This window comes from Salmo trutta, chromosome 2 (genome assembly GCF_901001165.1).
Source record: "Salmo trutta chromosome 2, fSalTru1.1, whole genome shotgun sequence".
NCBI lineage: Eukaryota > Metazoa > Chordata > Actinopteri > Salmoniformes > Salmonidae > Salmo > Salmo trutta.
Genome location: NC_042958.1, coordinates 45529364 through 45547855, shown reverse-complemented (window position 1 = coordinate 45547855; position 18492 = coordinate 45529364). Strand labels below are relative to the sequence as shown.

At 51.3% G+C, this 18492-nt stretch overlaps 1 protein-coding gene across 2 annotated transcripts in view; it reads right to left on the bottom strand.

The window, feature by feature from the left end:
* LOC115155758 (equilibrative nucleoside transporter 1-like) overlaps nucleotides 1-18492 on the bottom strand; it is a 31869-nt gene that overhangs the window by 8946 nt on the left and 4431 nt on the right. The window contains exons 2-5 of one of the 2 annotated variants that reach the window (XM_029702685.1): nucleotides 2015-2098; nucleotides 1308-1389; nucleotides 737-891; nucleotides 351-490 (exon numbers count right to left, since the gene is read on the bottom strand). In XM_029702685.1, the coding sequence (XP_029558545.1) occupies nucleotides 351-490; nucleotides 737-891; nucleotides 1308-1389; nucleotides 2015-2040 (403 nt within the window). In that variant the 5' untranslated portion in view covers nucleotides 2041-2098. Of the gene's footprint in view, nucleotides 1-350; nucleotides 491-736; nucleotides 892-1307; nucleotides 1390-2014; nucleotides 2146-18492 lie in introns of those variants that run through there. The other variant, XM_029702693.1, reaches the window with a different exon arrangement.

The window sequence follows — 18492 nt, the reverse complement described above, 5'->3', positions numbered from 1 at the left end:
GTTCAATCAATTGAATCTACCACAGGTGGACTCCAATCAAGTTGTAGAAACATCTCACTGATGATCAATGAAAACAGGATTCACCTGAGCTCAATTTCGAGTCTCATAGCAAATGGTCTGAATACTTATGTAAATAAGGTATTTACCCATGCCCTACCAGGGGGTGTGCCCCACAGTTTGGGAACCACTGTGTTAAATTAACAAAATGTCAAGTAAAGACAGACCACATCGAAGGGTGACTGAGGTCTAATTGTGCTTTCAGGACAACTCAAGGGGAAAGAATTGACTGGTTAAAAAGAAGGAGGAAGGGGCCAAAACAAAAAAAGAGGCCGTAGGCTAAAGGAACTCACAGTTTATGATAACAATCTTGATCATGGTTAATGTGAAGAAAGGGACCGCGGCCATGTCTATTTTCACCATGATGGCCGTGATAAGAAACAGCACCAAAATCACCGCCAGGCTGCCCATGATCCGGAACTTTTGAGGAATCCTGAGAGTTAGAGAGTCGGAGTCAAATAATCTGAGGTCAATCTTATGTTGATCACAAGTGGGTCCTCTGCCTGGCTAGTGCACTTTTAACACTACTGAGCTGAGCTGGGCCAAGCTATACAATTACTATGATATTAGCTTGTCCCCAAAAAACATGAAGATTTACCTTTTTGGAGTAGTGCTTTAATGCATTAGGAAACTCAAAATATTGTGGGGCTGGTGGGGGTGACGTGGTGGGCTAACTAACCTGTGATGCAGGACTGAGTTGAGACAGGTGAAGATCAGTAAAGGCACCATGGCACAAAGTGTCGATACGCTGTTGTAACTGGCCTCCACAGGGCTACGGTCGTAGGGTTTGTCGGTTGATATTTGGGTGGGGTCTCTGAGACGGCTGGTAAAATACTGTAGAGAGACAAGAGGACAGACCTTCAATTTTAGTTCATTGCTAATGTGTGGCGAAAGTTCTGCAGCAACATGGCTGTCATGCATCACCCAGGTAGGTGCTATCCATTGGAAGTGGATGCAATACAATAATGTATCAAATATTATGTAAAGCACTTTGAGTACTTGAAAAAATGCTGTTCAAATTAATTATTCTAATGAATAGATAAGGGGGTATCAGTATCTCTGTGAATTATCACAAGATAATATCCAGACAATCTGGAAAGTAACACTTGAAAAATATTTGGAAAAGAATACAGACTGAATACAGACTGAATACAGACGTCTCACTAAAAGCTCTGGCATTGTATTTCTGGAATGTATTAATTTATTGTTCAGTCTGAAAGTAGATGATGAGAACTAATGTTGTGCTCTACCATGGTGGCTGTCATGAAGAAGTTCCATGGCAGGAGAGTTCCTAAACCCAGCATGAAAAAGATCAGCCACATGCCATTGTTTCTGTTGGATGACAGAGGCGAGGAAGCAACTGTTACCCGGTTTATTTGTGTAGTTAATGACAATTAATACTATATTAATTTACGTAGTATGTAGGCCCACTAAGAAATGACAAGGTGAAATGGTAATTACTTGACAGATATGATACTAAATTTGGTTTAAAAGTGGGCTCTCGAGTGGTGCAGCGGTCTAAGGCACTGCATTTCAGGGACTGTAGTGGGAGTCCCATAGGGTGGTGCACAATTGGCCGGGGTAGGCCGTCATTGCAATTAAGAATTAGTTCTCTAACTAACTTGCCTCGTTAAATTAAATTGAGCAAATTCCAACATTTTCTGTAGGACAAGGTGTGACCACTGGGGGGCATTAGATCCCGGATGCCTGGCTGACCTCAAGGTGAACTCTAACCACAGTCCCTAAAGAGTTATCTCTCTGGGAGGAGCTCATTACACACTTCCAATCCAAAGGCTAACCTAGCGGTTACATTACCATTTGGTACATGTTACAATATAATTTGCCAGTAACCATAAAAAGAGGGACTAGCCAGAGTTTCACAGAAACTAGATACTGTATCTAAAACAGTTAAGATGTCAGGATAAAAAGTGAACACATAACGAAGCTACTAACTCACTTGTCTTCAGGCTCGTGGACATCCATAGTTTGGTTTTCAGTGATTACTGTCTTATCACCTTTTTCCCACAGCTCTGCGGCAAACCTGAAAACAAATGGGATGGATTGAAACACATCTCATGTATTTTTCCCCTTCAGTCATGTCGAAGGAATTACAACAAAACAAACTCAAATTATTGCAGAATTCAACCACTTCAGAAAAAACCAATGACCTAGACTAGAGGGGTTTAGGGAATAACACTGGATAGAGGATTTACAATTCTACCATTACAATCTGTAGGCTACAATTCATTCTGGTTATCTCATATTATTGCCCTCTTGTGGTCGTTAAGGATACATTTCTAAGTGTCCTTCACTATGGCTGAGTTTACACAGGCAGCCCAATTCTGATCATTTCCTCAATTATCTGATTGCTAAACAGACCAATAAGTAAACAAACAAATAAATATCAGAATTGGGCAGCCTGTGTAAACACGGCCATAGGTGTTTCCCAAACTGTGGTAATGTTACAGTAGGCTATATGACCTGATCCAATGCCCAGAATTTCACAAGTGAACTTGGAAAGGATCTGTGTTTGAGGATTTTCCTGATTGTAAGTCAGGACAAGATTGTCTCCTAAATGATCCACATGTAAATGTACAATTGTCGGTAGGCTACTATGTAGGCAATAGCAAAGAGATAAGCAGATATGTCCTACAGTATTTAGACCCAATTTGATGAAGATATTGTACAAAAACACTGTTACTCTTCTTCAGAAAATATGACCGAGGGTTCAAATGAGAACCACTTAGCTTGATCTCCAGCTGAAGATAAATACTCATAAAATGAAGGAACATTTGGAGAAAGATCCTTCTCGTGGAAAAAAACCCCGGTAATTAAATACCCCAAAAATATGTTTTGTAGAATCCCACTTATTACATAACTAAGTGATATATTTAGTGTCAGCAATAAACCAAAAATAAATAAAAACCTAAATGAGCAAACCAACCGTAAATGTAGGCTAGTACTGAACGATTCATATCAATAGCAGTAGCAGGTGTATGAGGCGGCAGGTAGACTAGTGGTTAGAGTGTAGGGGCGGCAGGTAGACTAGTGGTTAGAGTGTAGGGACGGCAGGTAGACTAGTGGTTAGAGTGTAGGGACGGCAGGTAGACTAGTGGTTAGAGTGTAGGGACGGCAGATAGCCTAGTGGTTAGAGTGTAGAGGTGGCAGGTAGACTAGTGGTTAGAGTGTAGGGACGGCAGGTAGCCTAGTGGTTAGAGTGTAGGGGCGGCAGGTAGACTAGTGGTTAGAGTGTAGGGGCGGCAGGTAGACTAGTGGTTAGAGTGTAGGGACGGCAGGTAACCTAGTGGTTAGAGTGTAGGGACGGCAGGTAGACTAGTGGTTAGAGTGTAGGGACGGCAGGTAGCCTAGTGGTTAGAGTGTAGGGACGGCAGGTAGCCTAGTGGTTAGAGGGTAGGGACGACAGGTAGCCTAGTGGTTAGAGTGTAGGGACGGCAGGTAGACTAGTGGTTAGAGTGTAGGGGCGGTAGGTAGCCTAGTGGTTAGAGTGTAGGGACGGCAGGTAGCCTAGTGGTTAGAGTGTAGGGGCGGCAGGTATCCTAGTGGTTAGAGTGTAGGGACGGCAGGTAGACTAGTGGTTAGAGTGTAGGGGCGGCAGGTAGCCTAGTGGTTAGAGTGTAGGGACGGCAGGTAGACTAGTGGTTAGAGTGTAGGGGCGGCAGGTAGCCTAGTGGTTAGAGTGTAGGGACGGCAGGTAGCCTAGTGGTTAGAGTGTAGGGGCGGCAGGTAGCCTAGTGGTTAGAGTGTAGGGACGGCAGGTAGACTAGTGGTTAGAGTGTAGGGGCGGCAGGTAGCCTAGTGGTTAGAGTGTAGGGACGGCAGGTAGACTAGTGGCTAGAGTGTAGAGGACGGCAGGTAGCCTAGTGGTTAGAGTGTAGGGGCGGCAGGTAGCCTAGTGGTTAGAGTGTAGGGGCGGCAGGTAGCCTAGTGGTTAGAGTGTAGGGACGGCAGGTAGCCTAGTGGTTAGAGTGTAGGGGCGGCAGGTAGCCTAGTGGTTAGAGTGTAGGGACGGCAGGTAGCCTAGTGGTTAGAGTGTAGGGGCGGCAGGTAGACTAGTGGTTAGAGTGTAGGGGCGGCAGGTAGCCTAGTGGTTAGAGTGTAGGGGCGGCAGGTAGCCTAGTGGTTAGAGTGTAGGGGCGGCAGGTAGCCTAGTGGTTAGAGTGTAGGGACGGCAGTTAGCCTAGTGGTTAGAGTGTAGGGACGGCAGGTAGCCTAGTGGTTAGAGTGTAGGGACGGCAGGTAGCCTAGTGGTTAGAGTGTAGGGACGGCAGGTAGCCTAGTGGTTAGAGTGTAGGGACGGCAGGTAGCCTAGTGATTAGAGTGTAGGGACGGCAGGTAGCTTAGTGGTTAGAGTGTAGGGACGGTAGGTTGCCTAGTGGTTAGAGTGTAGGGACGGAAGGTAGACTAGTGGTTAGAGTGTAGGGACGGCAGGTAGCTTAGTGGTTAGAGTGTAGGGACGGTAGGTTGCCTAGTGGTTAGAGTGTAGGGACGGCAGGTAGCCTAGTGGTTAGAGTGTAGGGACGGCAGGTAGCCTAGTGATTAGAGTGTAGGGACGGCAGGTAGCTTAGTGGTTAGAGTGTAGGGACGGTAGGTTGCCTAGTGGTTAGAGTGTAGGGACGGCAGGTAGCCTAGTGATTAGAGTGTAGGGACGGCAGGTAGCTTAGTGGTTAGAGTGTAGGGACGGTAGGTTGCCTAGTGGTTAGAGTGTAGGGACGGAAGGTAGACTAGTGGTTAGAGTGTAGGGACGGCAGGTAGACTAGTGGTTAAAGTGTAGGGGCGGCAGGTTGCCTAGTGGTTAGAGTGTAGGGACGGCAGGTAGACTAGTGGTTAGAGTGTAGGGGCGGTAGGTAGCCTAGTGGTTAGAGTGTAGGGACGGCAGGTAGACTAGTGGCTAGAGTGTAGAGGACGGCAGGTAGCCTAGTGGTTAGAGTGTAGGGGCGGCAGGTAGCCTAGTGGTTAGAGTGTAGGGGCGGCAGGTAGCCTAGTGGTTAGAGTGTAGGGACGGCAGGTAGCCTAGTGGTTAGAGTGTAGGGGCGGCAGGTAGCCTAGTGGTTAGAGTGTAGGGACGGCAGGTAGCCTAGTGGTTAGAGTGTAGGGGCGGCAGGTAGACTAGTGGTTAGAGTGTAGGGGCGGCAGGTAGCCTAGTGGTTAGAGTGTAGGGGCGGCAGGTAGCCTAGTGGTTAGAGTGTAGGGGCGGCAGGTAGCCTAGTGGTTAGAGTGTAGGGACGGCAGTTAGCCTAGTGGTTAGAGTGTAGGGACGGCAGGTAGCCTAGTGGTTAGAGTGTAGGGACGGCAGGTAGCCTAGTGGTTAGAGTGTAGGGACGGCAGGTAGCCTAGTGGTTAGAGTGTAGGGACGGCAGGTAGCCTAGTGATTAGAGTGTAGGGACGGCAGGTAGCTTAGTGGTTAGAGTGTAGGGACGGTAGGTTGCCTAGTGGTTAGAGTGTAGGGACGGAAGGTAGACTAGTGGTTAGAGTGTAGGGACGGCAGGTAGACTAGTGGTTAAAGTGTAGGGACGGCAGGTAGCTTAGTGGTTAGAGTGTAGGGACGGTAGGTTGCCTAGTGGTTAGAGTGTAGGGACGGAAGGTAGACTAGTGGTTAGAGTGTAGGGACGGCAGGTAGACTAGTGGTTAAAGTGTAGGGGCGGCAGGTAGCCTAGTGGTTAGAGTGTAGGGACGGCAGGTAGACTAGTGGTTAGAGTGTAGGGGCGGTAGGTAGCCTAGTGGTTAGAGTGTAGGGACTGCAGGTAGCCTAGTGGTTAGAGTGTAGGGGCGGCAGGTAGCCTAGTGGTTAGAGTGTAGGGACGGCAGGTAGACTAGTGGTTAGAGTGTAGGGGCGGCAGGTAGACTAGTGGTTAGAGTGTAGGGACGGCAGGTAGCCTAGTGGTTAGAGTGTAGGGACGGCAGGTAGACTAGTGGTTAGAGTGTAGGGGCGGCAGGTAGCCTAGTGGTTAGAGTGTAGGGACGGCAGGTAGCCTAGTGGTTAGAGTGTAGGGGCGGCAGGTAGCCTAGTGGTTAGAGTGTAGGGACGGCAGGTAGACTAGTGGTTAGAGTGTAGGGACGGCAGGTAGACTAGTGGTTAGAGTGTAGGGACGGCAGGTAGGCTAGTGGTTAGAGTGTAGGGACGGCAGGTAGCCTAGTGGTTAGAGTGTAGGGACGGCAGGTAGCCTAGTGGTTAGAGTGTAGGGACGGCAGGTAGCCTAGTGGTTAGAGTGTAGGGACGGCAGGTAGCCTAGTGATTAGAGTGTAGGGACGGCAGGTAGCTTAGTGGTTAGAGTGTAGGGACGGTAGGTTGCCTAGTGGTTAGAGTGTAGGGACGGCAGGTAGACTAGTGGTTAGAGTGTAGGGACGGCAGGTAGACTAGTGGTTAAAGTGTAGGGGCGGCAGGTTGCCTAGTGGTTAGAGTGTAGGGACGGCAGGTAGACTAGTGGTTAGAGTGTAGGGGCGGTAGGTAGCCTAGTGGTTAGAGTGTAGGGACGGCAGGTAGCCTAGTGGTTAGAGTGTAGGGGCGGCAGGTAGCCTAGTGGTTAGAGTGTAGGGACGGCAGGTAGACTAGTGGTTAGAGTGTAGGGGCGGCAGGTAGACTAGTGGTTAGAGTGTAGGGACGGCAGGTAGCCTAGTGGTTAGAGTGTAGGGACGGCAGGTAGACTAGTGGTTAGAGTGTAGGGGCGGCAGGTAGCCTAGTGGTTAGAGTGTAGGGACGGCAGGTAGCCTAGTGGTTAGAGTGTAGGGGCGGCAGGTAGCCAAGTGGTTAGAGTGTAGGGACGGCAGGTAGACTAGTGGTTAGAGTGTAGGGACGGCAGGTAGACTAGTGGTTAGAGTGTAGGGACGGCAGGTAGGCTAGTGGTTAGAGTGTAGGGACGGCAGGTAGGCTAGTGGTTAGAGTGTAGGGGCGGCAGGTAGACTAGTGGTTAGAGTGAAGGGACGGCAGGTAGCCTAGTGGTTAGAGTGTAGGGACGGCAGGTAGACTAGTGGTTAGAGTGTAGGGACGGCAGGTAGACTAGTGGTTAGAGTGTAGGGGCGGCAGGTAGCCTAGTGGTTAGAGTGTAGGGACGGCAGGTAGACTAGTGGTTAGAGTGTAGGGGCGGCAGGTAGCCTAGTGGTTAGAGTGTAGGGACGGCAGGTAGCCTAGTGGTTAGAGTGTAGGGGCGGCAGGTAGCCTAGTGGTTAGAGTGTAGGGACGGCAGTTAGCCTAGTGGTTAGAGTGTAGGGGCGGCAGGTAGCCTAGTGGTTAGAGTGTAGGGGCGGCAGGTAGCCTAGTGGTTAGAGTGTAGGGGCGGCAGGTAGCCTAGTGGTTAGAGTGTAGGGACGGCAGGTAGACTAGTGGTTAGAGTGTAGGGACGGCAGGTAGCCTAGTGGTTAGAGTGTAGGGCGGCAGGTAGCCTAGTGGTTAGAGTGTAGGGGCGGCAGGTAGCCTAGTGGTTAGAGTGTAGGGGCGGCAGGTAGCCTAGTGGTTAGAGTGTAGGGACGGCAGGTAGACTAGTGGTTAGAGGGTAGGGGCGGCAGGTAGCCTAGTGGTTAGAGTGTAGGGACGGCAGGTAGCCTAGTGGTTAGAGTGTAGGGGTGGCAGGTAGCCTAGTGGTTAGAGTGTAGGGGCGGCAGGTAGCCTAGTGGTTAGAGTGTAGGGACGGCAGGTAGCCTAGTGATTAGAGTGTAGGGACGGCAGGTAGCCTAGTGGTTAGAGTGTAGGGACGGTAGGTTGCCTAGTGGTTAGAGTGTAGGGACTGCAGGTAGACTAGTGGTTAGAGTGTAGGGACGGCAGGTAGCCTAGTGGTTAGAGTGTAGGGACGGTAGGTGCCTAGTGGTTAGAGTGTAGGGACGGCAGGTAGACTAGTGGTTAGAGTGTAGGGACGGCAGGTAGACTAGTGGTTGGAGTGTAGGGACGGCAGGTTGCCTAGTGGTTAGAGTGTAGGGATGGCAGGTAGCCTAGTGGTTAGAGTTTAGGGATGGCAGGTAGCCTAGTGGTTAGAGTGTAGGGCCGGCAGGTAGCCTAGTGGTTAGAGTGTAGGGCCGGCAGGTAGCCTAGTGGTTAGAGTGTAGGGGCGGCAGGTAGCCTAGTGGTTAGAGTGTAGGGGCGGCAGGTAGACTAGTGGTTAGAGTGTAGAGACGGCAGGTAGCCTAGTGGTTAGAGTGTAGGGACGGCAGGTAGCTTAGTGGTTAGATTGTAGGGACGGTAGCTTGCCTAGTGGTTAGAGTGTATGGACGGCAGGTAGCCTAGTGGTTAGAGTGTAGGGACGGCAGGTAGCCTAGTGGTTAGAGTGTAGGGACGGCAGGTAGCCTAGTGGTTAGAGTGTAGGGACGGCAGGTAGACTAGTGGTTAGAGTGTAGGGGCGGCAGGTAGCCTAGTGGTTAGAGTGTAGGGACGGCAGGTAGCCTAGTGGTTAGAGTGTAGGGGCGGCAGGTAGCCTAGTGGTTAGAGTGTAGGGACGGCAGGTAGACTAGTGGTTAGAGTGTAGGGGCGGCAGGTAGACTAGTGGTTAGAGTGTAGGGACGGCAGGTAGCCTAGTGGTTAGAGTGTAGGGGCGGCAGGTAGACTAGTGGTTAGAGTGTAGGGACGGCAGGTAGACTAGTGGTTAGAGTGTAGGGGCGGCAGGTAGCCTAGTGGTTAGAGTGTAGGGACGGCAGGTAGCCTAGTGGTTAGAGTGTAGGGACGGCAGGTAGACTAGTGGTTAGAGTGTAGGGACGGCAGGTAGCCTAGTGGTTAGAGTGTAGGGGCGGCAGGTAGCCTAGTGGTTAGAGTGTAGGGGCGGCAGGTAGACTAGTGGTTAGAGTGTAGGGGCGGCAGGTAGATTAGTGGTTAGAGTGTAGGGGCGGCAGGTAGACTAGTGGTTAGAGTGTAGGGACGGCAGGTAACCTAGTGGTTAGAGTGTAGGGACGGCAGGTAGACTAGTGGTTAGAGTGTAGGGACGGCAGGTAGCCTAGTGGTTAGAGTGTAGGGACGGCAGGTAGCCTAGTGGTTAGAGGGTAGGGACGGCAGGTAGCCTAGTGGTTAGAGTGTAGGGACGGCAGGTAGACTAGTGGTTAGAGTGTAGGGGCGGTAGGTAGCCTAGTGGTTAGAGTGTAGGGACGGCAGGTAGCCTAGTGGTTAGAGTGTAGGGCGGCAGGTAGCCTAGTGGTTAGAGTGTAGGGGCGGCAGGTAGCCTAGTGGTTAGAGTGTAGGGGCGGCAGGTAGCCTAGTGGTTAGAGTGTAGGGACGGCAGGTAGACTAGTGGTTAGAGGGTAGGGGCGGCAGGTAGCCTAGTGGTTAGAGTGTAGGGACGGCAGGTAGCCTAGTGGTTAGAGTGTAAGGGTGGCAGGTAGCCTAGTGGTTAGAGTGTAGGGGCGGCAGGTAGCCTAGTGGTTAGAGTGTAGGGACGGCAGGTAGCCTAGTGATTAGAGTGTAGGGACGGCAGGTAGCCTAGTGGTTAGAGTGTAGGGACGGTAGGTTGCCTAGTGGTTAGAGTGTAGGGACTGCAGGTAGACTAGTGGTTAGAGTGTAGGGACGGCAGGTAGCCTAGTGGTTAGAGTGTAGGGACGGTAGGTGCCTAGTGGTTAGAGTGTAGGGACGGCAGGTAGACTAGTGGTTAGAGTGTAGGGACGGCAGGTAGACTAGTGGTTGGAGTGTAGGGACGGCAGGTTGCCTAGTGGTTAGAGTGTAGGGATGGCAGGTAGCCTAGTGGTTAGAGTTTAGGGATGGCAGGTAGCCTAGTGGTTAGAGTGTAGGGCCGGCAGGTAGCCTAGTGGTTAGAGTGTAGGGCCGGCAGGTAGCCTAGTGGTTAGAGTGTAGGGGCGGCAGGTAGCCTAGTGGTTAGAGTGTAGGGGCGGCAGGTAGACTAGTGGTTAGAGTGTAGAGACGGCAGGTAGCCTAGTGGTTAGAGTGTAGGGACGGCAGGTAGCTTAGTGGTTAGATTGTAGGGACGGTAGCTTGCCTAGTGGTTAGAGTGTATGGACGGCAGGTAGCCTAGTGGTTAGAGTGTAGGGACGGCAGGTAGCCTAGTGGTTAGACTGTAGGGACGGCAGGTAGCCTAGTGGTTAGAGTGTAGGGACGGCAGGTAGACTAGTGGTTAGAGTGTAGGGGCGGCAGGTAGCCTAGTGGTTAGAGTGTAGGGACGGCAGGTAGCCTAGTGGTTAGAGTGTAGGGGCGGCAGGTAGCCTAGTGGTTAGAGTGTAGGGACGGCAGGTAGACTAGTGGTTAGAGTGTAGGGGCGGCAGGTAGACTAGTGGTTAGAGTGTAGGGACGGCAGGTAGCCTAGTGGTTAGAGTGTAGGGGCGGCAGGTAGACTAGTGGTTAGAGTGTAGGGACGGCAGGTAGACTAGTGGTTAGAGTGTAGGGGCGGCAGGTAGCCTAGTGGTTAGAGGGTAGGGACGGCAGGTAGCCTAGTGGTTAGAGTGTAGGGACGGCAGGTAGACTAGTGGTTAGAGTGTAGGGACGGCAGGTAGCCTAGTGGTTAGAGTGTAGGGGCGGCAGGTAGCCTAGTGGTTAGAGTGTAGGGGCGGCAGGTAGACTAGTGGTTAGAGTGTAGGGGCGGCAGGTAGACTAGTGGTTAGAGTGTAGGGGCGGCAGGTAGACTAGTGGTTAGAGTGTAGGGACGGCAGGTAACCTAGTGGTTAGAGTGTAGGGACGGCAGGTAGACTAGTGGTTAGAGTGTAGGGACGGCAGGTAGCCTAGTGGTTAGAGTGTAGGGATGGCAGGTAGCCTAGTGGTTAGAGGGTAGGGACGGCAGGTAGCCTAGTGGTTAGAGTGTAGGGACGGCAGGTAGACTAGTGGTTAGAGTGTAGGGGCGGTAGGTAGCCTAGTGGTTAGAGTGTAGGGACGGCAGGTAGCCTAGTGGTTAGAGTGTAGGGGCGGCAGGTAGCCTAGTGGTTAGAGTGTAGGGACGGCAGGTAGACTAGTGGTTAGAGTGTAGGGGCGGCAGGTAGCCTAGTGGTTAGAGTGTAGGGACGGCAGGTAGACTAGTGGTTAGAGTGTAGGGGCGGCAGGTAGCCTAGTGGTTAGAGTGTAGGGACGGCAGGTAGCCTAGTGGTTAGAGTGTAGGGGCGGCAGGTAGCCTAGTGGTTAGAGTGTAGGGACGGCAGGTAGACTAGTGGTTAGAGTGTAGGGGCGGCAGGTAGCCTAGTGGTTAGAGTGTAGGGACGGCAGGTAGACTAGTGGCTAGAGTGTAGAGGACGGCAGGTAGCCTAGTGGTTAGAGTGTAGGGGCGGCAGGTAGCCTAGTGGTTAGAGTGTAGGGGCGGCAGGTAGCCTAGTGGTTAGAGTGTAGGGACGGCAGGTAGCCTAGTGGTTAGAGTGTAGGGGCGGCAGGTAGCCTAGTGGTTAGAGTGTAGGGACGGCAGGTAGCCTAGTGGTTAGAGTGTAGGGGCGGCAGGTAGACTAGTGGTTAGAGTGTAGGGGCGGCAGGTAGCCTAGTGGTTAGAGTGTAGGGGCGGCAGGTAGCCTAGTGGTTAGAGTGTAGGGGCGGCAGGTAGCCTAGTGGTTAGAGTGTAGGGACGGCAGTTAGCCTAGTGGTTAGAGTGTAGGGACGGCAGGTAGCCAAGTGGTTAGAGTGTAGGGACGGCAGGTAGCCTAGTGGTTAGAGTGTAGGGACGGCAGGTAGCCTAGTGGTTAGAGTGTAGGGACGGCAGGTAGCCTAGTGATTAGAGTGTAGGGACGGCAGGTAGCTTAGTGGTTAGAGTGTAGGGACGGTAGGTTGCCTAGTGGTTAGAGTGTAGGGACGGCAGGTAGACTAGTGGTTAGAGTGTAGGGACGGCAGGTAGACTAGTGGTTAAAGTGTAGGGGCGGCAGGTTGCCTAGTGGTTAGAGTGTAGGGACGGCAGGTAGACTAGTGGTTAGAGTGTAGGGGCGGTAGGTAGCCTAGTGGTTAGAGTGTAGGGACGGCAGGTAGCCTAGTGGTTAGAGTGTAGGGGCGGCAGGTAGCCTAGTGGTTAGAGTGTAGGGACGGCAGGTAGACTAGTGGTTAGAGTGTAGGGGCGGCAGGTAGACTAGTGGTTAGAGTGTAGGGACGGCAGGTAGCCTAGTGGTTAGAGTGTAGGGACGGCAGGTAGACTAGTGGTTAGAGTGTAGGGGCGGCAGGTAGCCTAGTGGTTAGAGTGTAGGGACGGCAGGTAGCCTAGTGGTTAGAGTGTAGGGGCGGCAGGTAGCCTAGTGGTTAGAGTGTAGGGACGGCAGGTAGACTAGTGGTTAGAGTGTAGGGACGGCAGGTAGACTAGTGGTTAGAGTGTAGGGACGGCAGGTAGGCTAGTGGTTAAAGTGTAGGGACGGCAGGTAGCCTAGTGGTTAGAGTGTAGGGACGGCAGGTAGCCTAGTGGTTAGAGTGTAGGGACGGCAGGTAGCCTAGTGATTAGAGTGTAGGGACGGCAGGTAGCTTAGTGGTTAGAGTGTAGGGACGGTAGGTTGCCTAGTGGTTAGAGTGTAGGGACGGCAGGTAGACTAGTGGTTAGAGTGTAGGGACGGCAGGTAGACTAGTGGTTAAAGTGTAGGGGCGGCAGGTTGCCTAGTGGTTAGAGTGTAGGGACGGCAGGTAGACTAGTGGTTAGAGTGTAGGGGCGGTAGGTAGCCTAGTGGTTAGAGTGTAGGGACGGCAGGTAGCCTAGTGGTTAGAGTGTAGGGGCGGCAGGTAGCCTAGTGGTTAGAGTGTAGGGACGGCAGGTAGACTAGTGGTTAGAGTGTAGGGGCGGCAGGTAGACTAGTGGTTAGAGTGTAGGGACGGCAGGTAGCCTAGTGGTTAGAGTGTAGGGACGGCAGGTAGCCTAGTGGTTAGAGTGTAGGGGCGGCAGGGAGCCTAGTGGTTAGAGTGTAGGGACGGCAGGTAGACTAGTGGTTAGAGTGTAGGGACGGCAGGTAGACTAGTGGTTAGAGTGTAGGGACGGCAGGTAGGCTAGTGGTTAGAGTGTAGGGACGGCAGGTAGGCTAGTGGTTAGAGTGTAGGGGCGGCAGGTAGACTAGTGGTTAGAGTGAAGGGACGGCAGGTAGCCTAGTGGTTAGAGTGTAGGGACGGCAGGTAGACTAGTGGTTAGAGTGTAGGGACGGCAGGTAGACTAGTGGTTAGAGTGTAGGGGCGGCAGGTAGCCTAGTGGTTAGAGTGTAGGGACGGCAGGTAGACTAGTGGCTAGAGTGTAGAGGACGGCAGGTAGCCTAGTGGTTAGAGTGTAGGGGCGGCAGGTAGCCTAGTGGATAGAGTGTAGGGGCGGCAGGTAGCCTAGTGGTTAGAGTGTAGGGACGGCAGGTAGACTAGTGGTTAGAGTGTAGGGGCGGCAGGTAGCCTAGTGGTTAGAGTGTAGGGACGGCAGGTAGCCTAGTGGTTAGAGTGTAGGGGCGGCAGGTAGACTAGTGGTTAGAGTGTAGGGGCGGCAGGTAGCCTAGTGGTTAGAGTGTAGGGACGGCAGGTAGCCTAGTGGTTAGAGTGTAGGGGCGGCAGGTAGCCTAGTGGTTAGAGTGTAGGGGCGGCAGGTAGCCTAGTGGTTAGAGTGTAGGGACGGCAGGTAGACTAGTGGTTAGAGTGTAGGGGCGGCAGGTAGACTAGTGGTTAGAGTGTAGGGACGGCAGGTAGCCTAGTGGTTAGAGTGTAGGGGCGGCAGGTAGACTAGTGGTTAGAGTGTAGGGACGGCAGGTAGACTAGTGGTTAGAGTGTAGGGGCGGCAGGTAGCCTAGTGGTTAGAGTGTAGGGACGGCAGGTAGACTAGTGGCTAGAGTGTAGAGGACGGCAGGTAGCCTAGTGGTTAGAGTGTAGGGGCGGCAGGTAGCCTAGTGGTTAGAGTGTAGGGGCGGCAGGTAGCCTAGTGGTTAGAGTGTAGGGTCGGCAGGTAGACTAGTGGTTAGAGTGTAGGGGCGGCAGGTAGCCTAGTGGTTAGAGTGTAGGGACGGCAGGTAGCCTAGTGGTTAGAGTGTAGGGGCGGCAGGTAGACTAGTGGTTAGAGTGTAGGGGCGGCAGGTAGCCTAGTGGTTAGAGTGTAGGGGCGGCAGGTAGCCTAGTGGTTAGAGTGTAGGGGCGGCAGGTAGCCTAGTGGTTAGAGTGTAGGGACGGCAGTTAGCCTAGTGGTTAGAGTGTAGGGGCGGCAGGTAGCCTAGTGGTTAGAGTGTAGGGGCGGCAGGTAGCCTAGTGGTTAGAGTGTAGGGGCGGCAGGTAGCCTAGTGGTTAGAGTGTAGGGACGGCAGGTAGACTAGTGGTTAGAGGGTAGGGGCGGCAGGTAGCCTAGTGGTTAGAGTGTAGGGACGGCAGGTAGCTTAGTGGTTAGAGTGTAGGGACGGTAGGTTGCCTAGTGGTTAGAGTGTAGGGACGGCAGGTAGACTAGTGGTTAGAGTGTAGGGACGGCAGGTAGCCTAGTGGTTAGAGTGTAGGGACGGTAGGTGCCTAGTGGTTAGAGTGTAGGGACGGCAGGTAGTCTAGTGGTTAGAGTGTAGGGACGGCAGGTAGCCTAGTGGTTAGAGTGTAGGGGCGGCAGGTAGACTAGTGGTTAGAGTGTAGGGACGGCAGGTAGACTAGTGGTTAGAGTGTAGGGGCGGCAGGTAGCCTAGTGGTTAGAGTGTAGGGACGGCAGGTAGACTAGTGGCTAGAGTGTAGAGGACGGCAGGTAGCCTAGTGGTTAGAGTGTAGGGGCGGCAGGTAGCCTAGTGGTTAGAGTGTAGGGGCGGCAGGTAGCCTAGTGGTTAGAGTGTAGGGACGGCAGGTAGACTAGTGGTTAGAGTGTAGGGGCGGCAGGTAGCCTAGTGGTTAGAGTGTAGGGACGGCAGGTAGCCTAGTGGTTAGAGTGTAGGGGCGGCAGGTAGACTAGTGGTTAGAGTGTAGGGGCGGCAGGTAGCCTAGTGGTTAGAGTGTAGGGGCGGCAGGTAGCCTAGTGGTTAGAGTGTAGGGGCGGCAGGTAGCCTAGTGGTTAGAGTGTAGGGGCGGCAGGTAGCCTAGTGGTTAGAGTGTAGGGACGGCAGGTAGCCTAGTGGTTAGAGTGTAGGGGCGGCAGGTAGCCTAGTGGTTAGAGTGTAGGGACGGCAGGTAGACTAGTGGTTAGAGTGTAGGGGCGGCAGGTAGACTAGTGGTTAGAGTGTAGGGACGGCAGGTAGCCTAGTGGTTAGAGTGTAGGGACGGCAGGTAGACTAGTGGTTAGAGTGTAGGGGCGGCAGGTAGCCTAGTGGTTAGAGTTTAGGGACGGCAGGTAGCCTAGTGGTTAGAGTGTAGGGGCGGCAGGTAGACTAGTGGTTAGAGTGTAGGGGCGGCAGGTAGCCTAGTGGTTAGAGTGTAGGGGCGGCAGGTAGCCTAGTGGTTAGAGTGTAGGGGCGGCAGGTAGCCTAGTGGTTAGAGTGTAGGGACGGCAGTTAGCCTAGTGGTTAGAGTGTAGGGACGGCAGGTAGCCTATTGGTTAGAGTGTAGGGGCGGCAGGTAGCCTAGTGGTTAGAGTGTAGGGGCGGCAGGTAGCCTAGTGGTTAGAGTGTAGGGACGGCAGGTAGACTAGTGGTTAGAGTGTAGGGACGGCAGGTAGCCTAGTGGTTAGAGTGTAGGGCGGCAGGTAGCCTAGTGGTTAGAGTGTAGGGGCGGCAGGTAGCCTAGTGGTTAGAGTGTAGGGGCGGCAGGTAGCCTAGTGGTTAGAGTGTAGGGACGGCAGGTAGACTAGTGGTTAGAGGGTAGGGGCGGCAGGTAGCCTAGTGGTTAGAGTGTAGGGACGGCAGGTAGCTTAGTGGTTAGAGTGTAGGGACGGTAGGTTGCCTAGTGGTTAGAGTGTAGGGACGGCAGGTAGACTAGTGGTTAGAGTGTAGGGACGGCAGGTAGCCTAGTGGTTAGAGTGTAGGGACGGTAGGTGCCTAGTGGTTAGAGTGTAGGGACGGCAGGTAGTCTAGTGGTTAGAGTGTAGGGACGGCAGGTAGACTAGTGGTTAGAGTGTAGGGACGGCAGGTTGCCTAGTGGTTAGAGTGTAGGGATGGCAGGTAGCCTAGTGGTTAGAGTGTAGGGATGGCAGGTAGCCTAGTGGTTAGAGTGTAGGGCCGGCATGTAGCCTAGTGGTTAGAGTGTAGGGCCGGCAGGTAGCCTAGTGGTTAGAGTGTAGGGGCGGCAGGTAGCCTAGTGGTTAGAGTGTAGGGGCGGCAGGTAGACTAGTGGTTAGAGTGTAGAGACGGCAGGTAGCCTAGTGGTTAGAGTGTAGGGACGGCAGGTAGCTTAGTGGTTAGATTGTAGGGGCGGTAGCTTGCCTAGTGGTTAGAGTGTATGGACGGCAGGTAGCCTAGTGGTTAGAGTGTAGGGACGGCAGGTAGCCTAGTGGTTAGAGTGTAGGGACGGCAGGTAGCCTAGTGGTTAAAGTGTAGGGGCGGCAGGTAACCTAGTGGTTAGAGTGTAGGGACGGCAGGTAGCCTAGTGGTTAGAGTGTAGGGACGGCAGGTAGCCTAGTGGTTAGAGTGTAGGGACGGCAGGTAGCCTAGTGGTTAGAGTGTAGGGACGGCAGGTAGCCTAGTGGTTAGAGTGTAGGGACGGCAGGTAGCCTAGTGGTTAGAGTGTAGGGGCGGCAGGTAGCCTAGTGGTTAGAGTGTAGGGACGGCAGGTAGCCTAGTGGTTAAAGTGTAGGGGCGGCAGGTAGCCTAGTGGTTAGAGTGTAGGGACGGCAGGTAGCCTAGTGGTTAGAGTGTAGGGACGGCAGGTAGCCTAGTGGTTAGAGTGTAGGGGCGGCAGGTAGCCTAGTGGTTAGAGTGTAGGGACGGCAGGTAGCCTAGTGGTTAAAGTGTAGGGGCGGCAGGTAACCTAGTGGTTAGAGTGTAGGGACGGCAGGTAGCCTAGTGGTTAGAGTGTAGGGATGGCAGGTAGCCTAGTGGTTAGAGCGTTGGACTAGTAACTGAAAGGTTGCATGATTGAATCCCTGAGCTGACAAGGTACAAATCTATCGTTCTGCCCCTGAACAAGGCAGTTAACCCACTGTTCCTAGGCCGTCATTGAAAATAAGAATTTGTTCTTAACTGTCTTGCGTAGATAAATAAAAATGTAAGCTTTAAACTGAGTTTGCTGTAAAACCTTAGTGCATGATTCAAAAGGGTTGGGTTGCTCATTTGAATTTCCTTTATTTTGGGCAATTGCCAACGTTAAAGGTAGCTTAGTTTTTATATTTAAGAAAAATGCAAGCAAATACATGTCCATATAGCAAATAATACTTCGGCTACAGCAACAAAAAAAAAAAATATGACAACTGCATTTTTTCAAATTGGCAGCTGCCTTATGCAATTATTTGTCTAAATGCGATCATAATCTGTCACCAAAAAGCGATTCTTAATGAACACTTTTAAAAAGCAAAAACATTTGGCAGGAGTCTGTAGCCTACCTTTGTTTAAACATAGAAGCTGGTAGAAATGAAACTCACGGCCCACGATAAACGGGTAGCCTAAACTGTCTACAGTAACGCAGACAGTTTGACAAATTGGTGTGTTTTGACTAACTTTACTTTTCCAGGGGACCTCTACGTATATATATATATATATATATATATATATATATATATATATATATATATATATATATATATATATATATATATATATATATATATATATATATATATATATATATATATATATATAATAAACGTGTACCATTCACATTTAAGTGAAATTGTATGTAAAGGAAGATATGCAAGATAAACATAGGGCATCATAATTTAATTCAATTTCCAATAAAGCCATACTGATGACGGTAAGCAACCTCTATACAAAATAACATTTTGAATCCCTGATTGAGTCACAACAGTAAAATACAGAAATGAAAAGTATCAGTTCCGTTGTAGTATCATTAACTAGAGCTTTGTGCTGTTGCACCATATCACTCCCAACGCAATATAACCTTTATTTGAGGACATATCACTATTCTCTGTCACAATCCATCCTGTAAAAATAAATCACATCAAATAAATGTGATCTGGCGCAATACGTCACATTACAGTAGTACGTCTACATATACCCCGAGGAGAGGGAAATACCCAGTCAGTTGTACAACTGAACGCATTCAACTGAAATGTGTCTTCCGCATTTAACCCAACCCCTCTGAATCAGAGAGGTGCCATAATCGACATCCCGTATTCGGCGCTAGGGGAACAGTGGGTTAACTGCCTTGCTCAGGGGCAGAATGACACATTTTTACCTTGTCAGCTCAGGGATTCGATCCAACAACCTTTTAGTTACTGGCTCAATGCTCTAACCACTAGGTTGTCTGCCGCACAGCGCCCTAAACTCCCAGTGTGTTTAAATTGGAATATTTATTTGCATGTAAATGGTATAAATTGAGTACCAACTAGAGGTCGACCGATTATGATTTTTCGACGCCAATTCCGATAACGATTATTGGAGGACCAACAAAGCCAATACCGATTAATCGGCCGATTTTTTTGAAAATTGATTTATTTGTAATAATGACAATTACAACAATTCTGAATGAACACTTATTTTAACTTAATATAATACATAAATACTATCAATTTAGCCTCA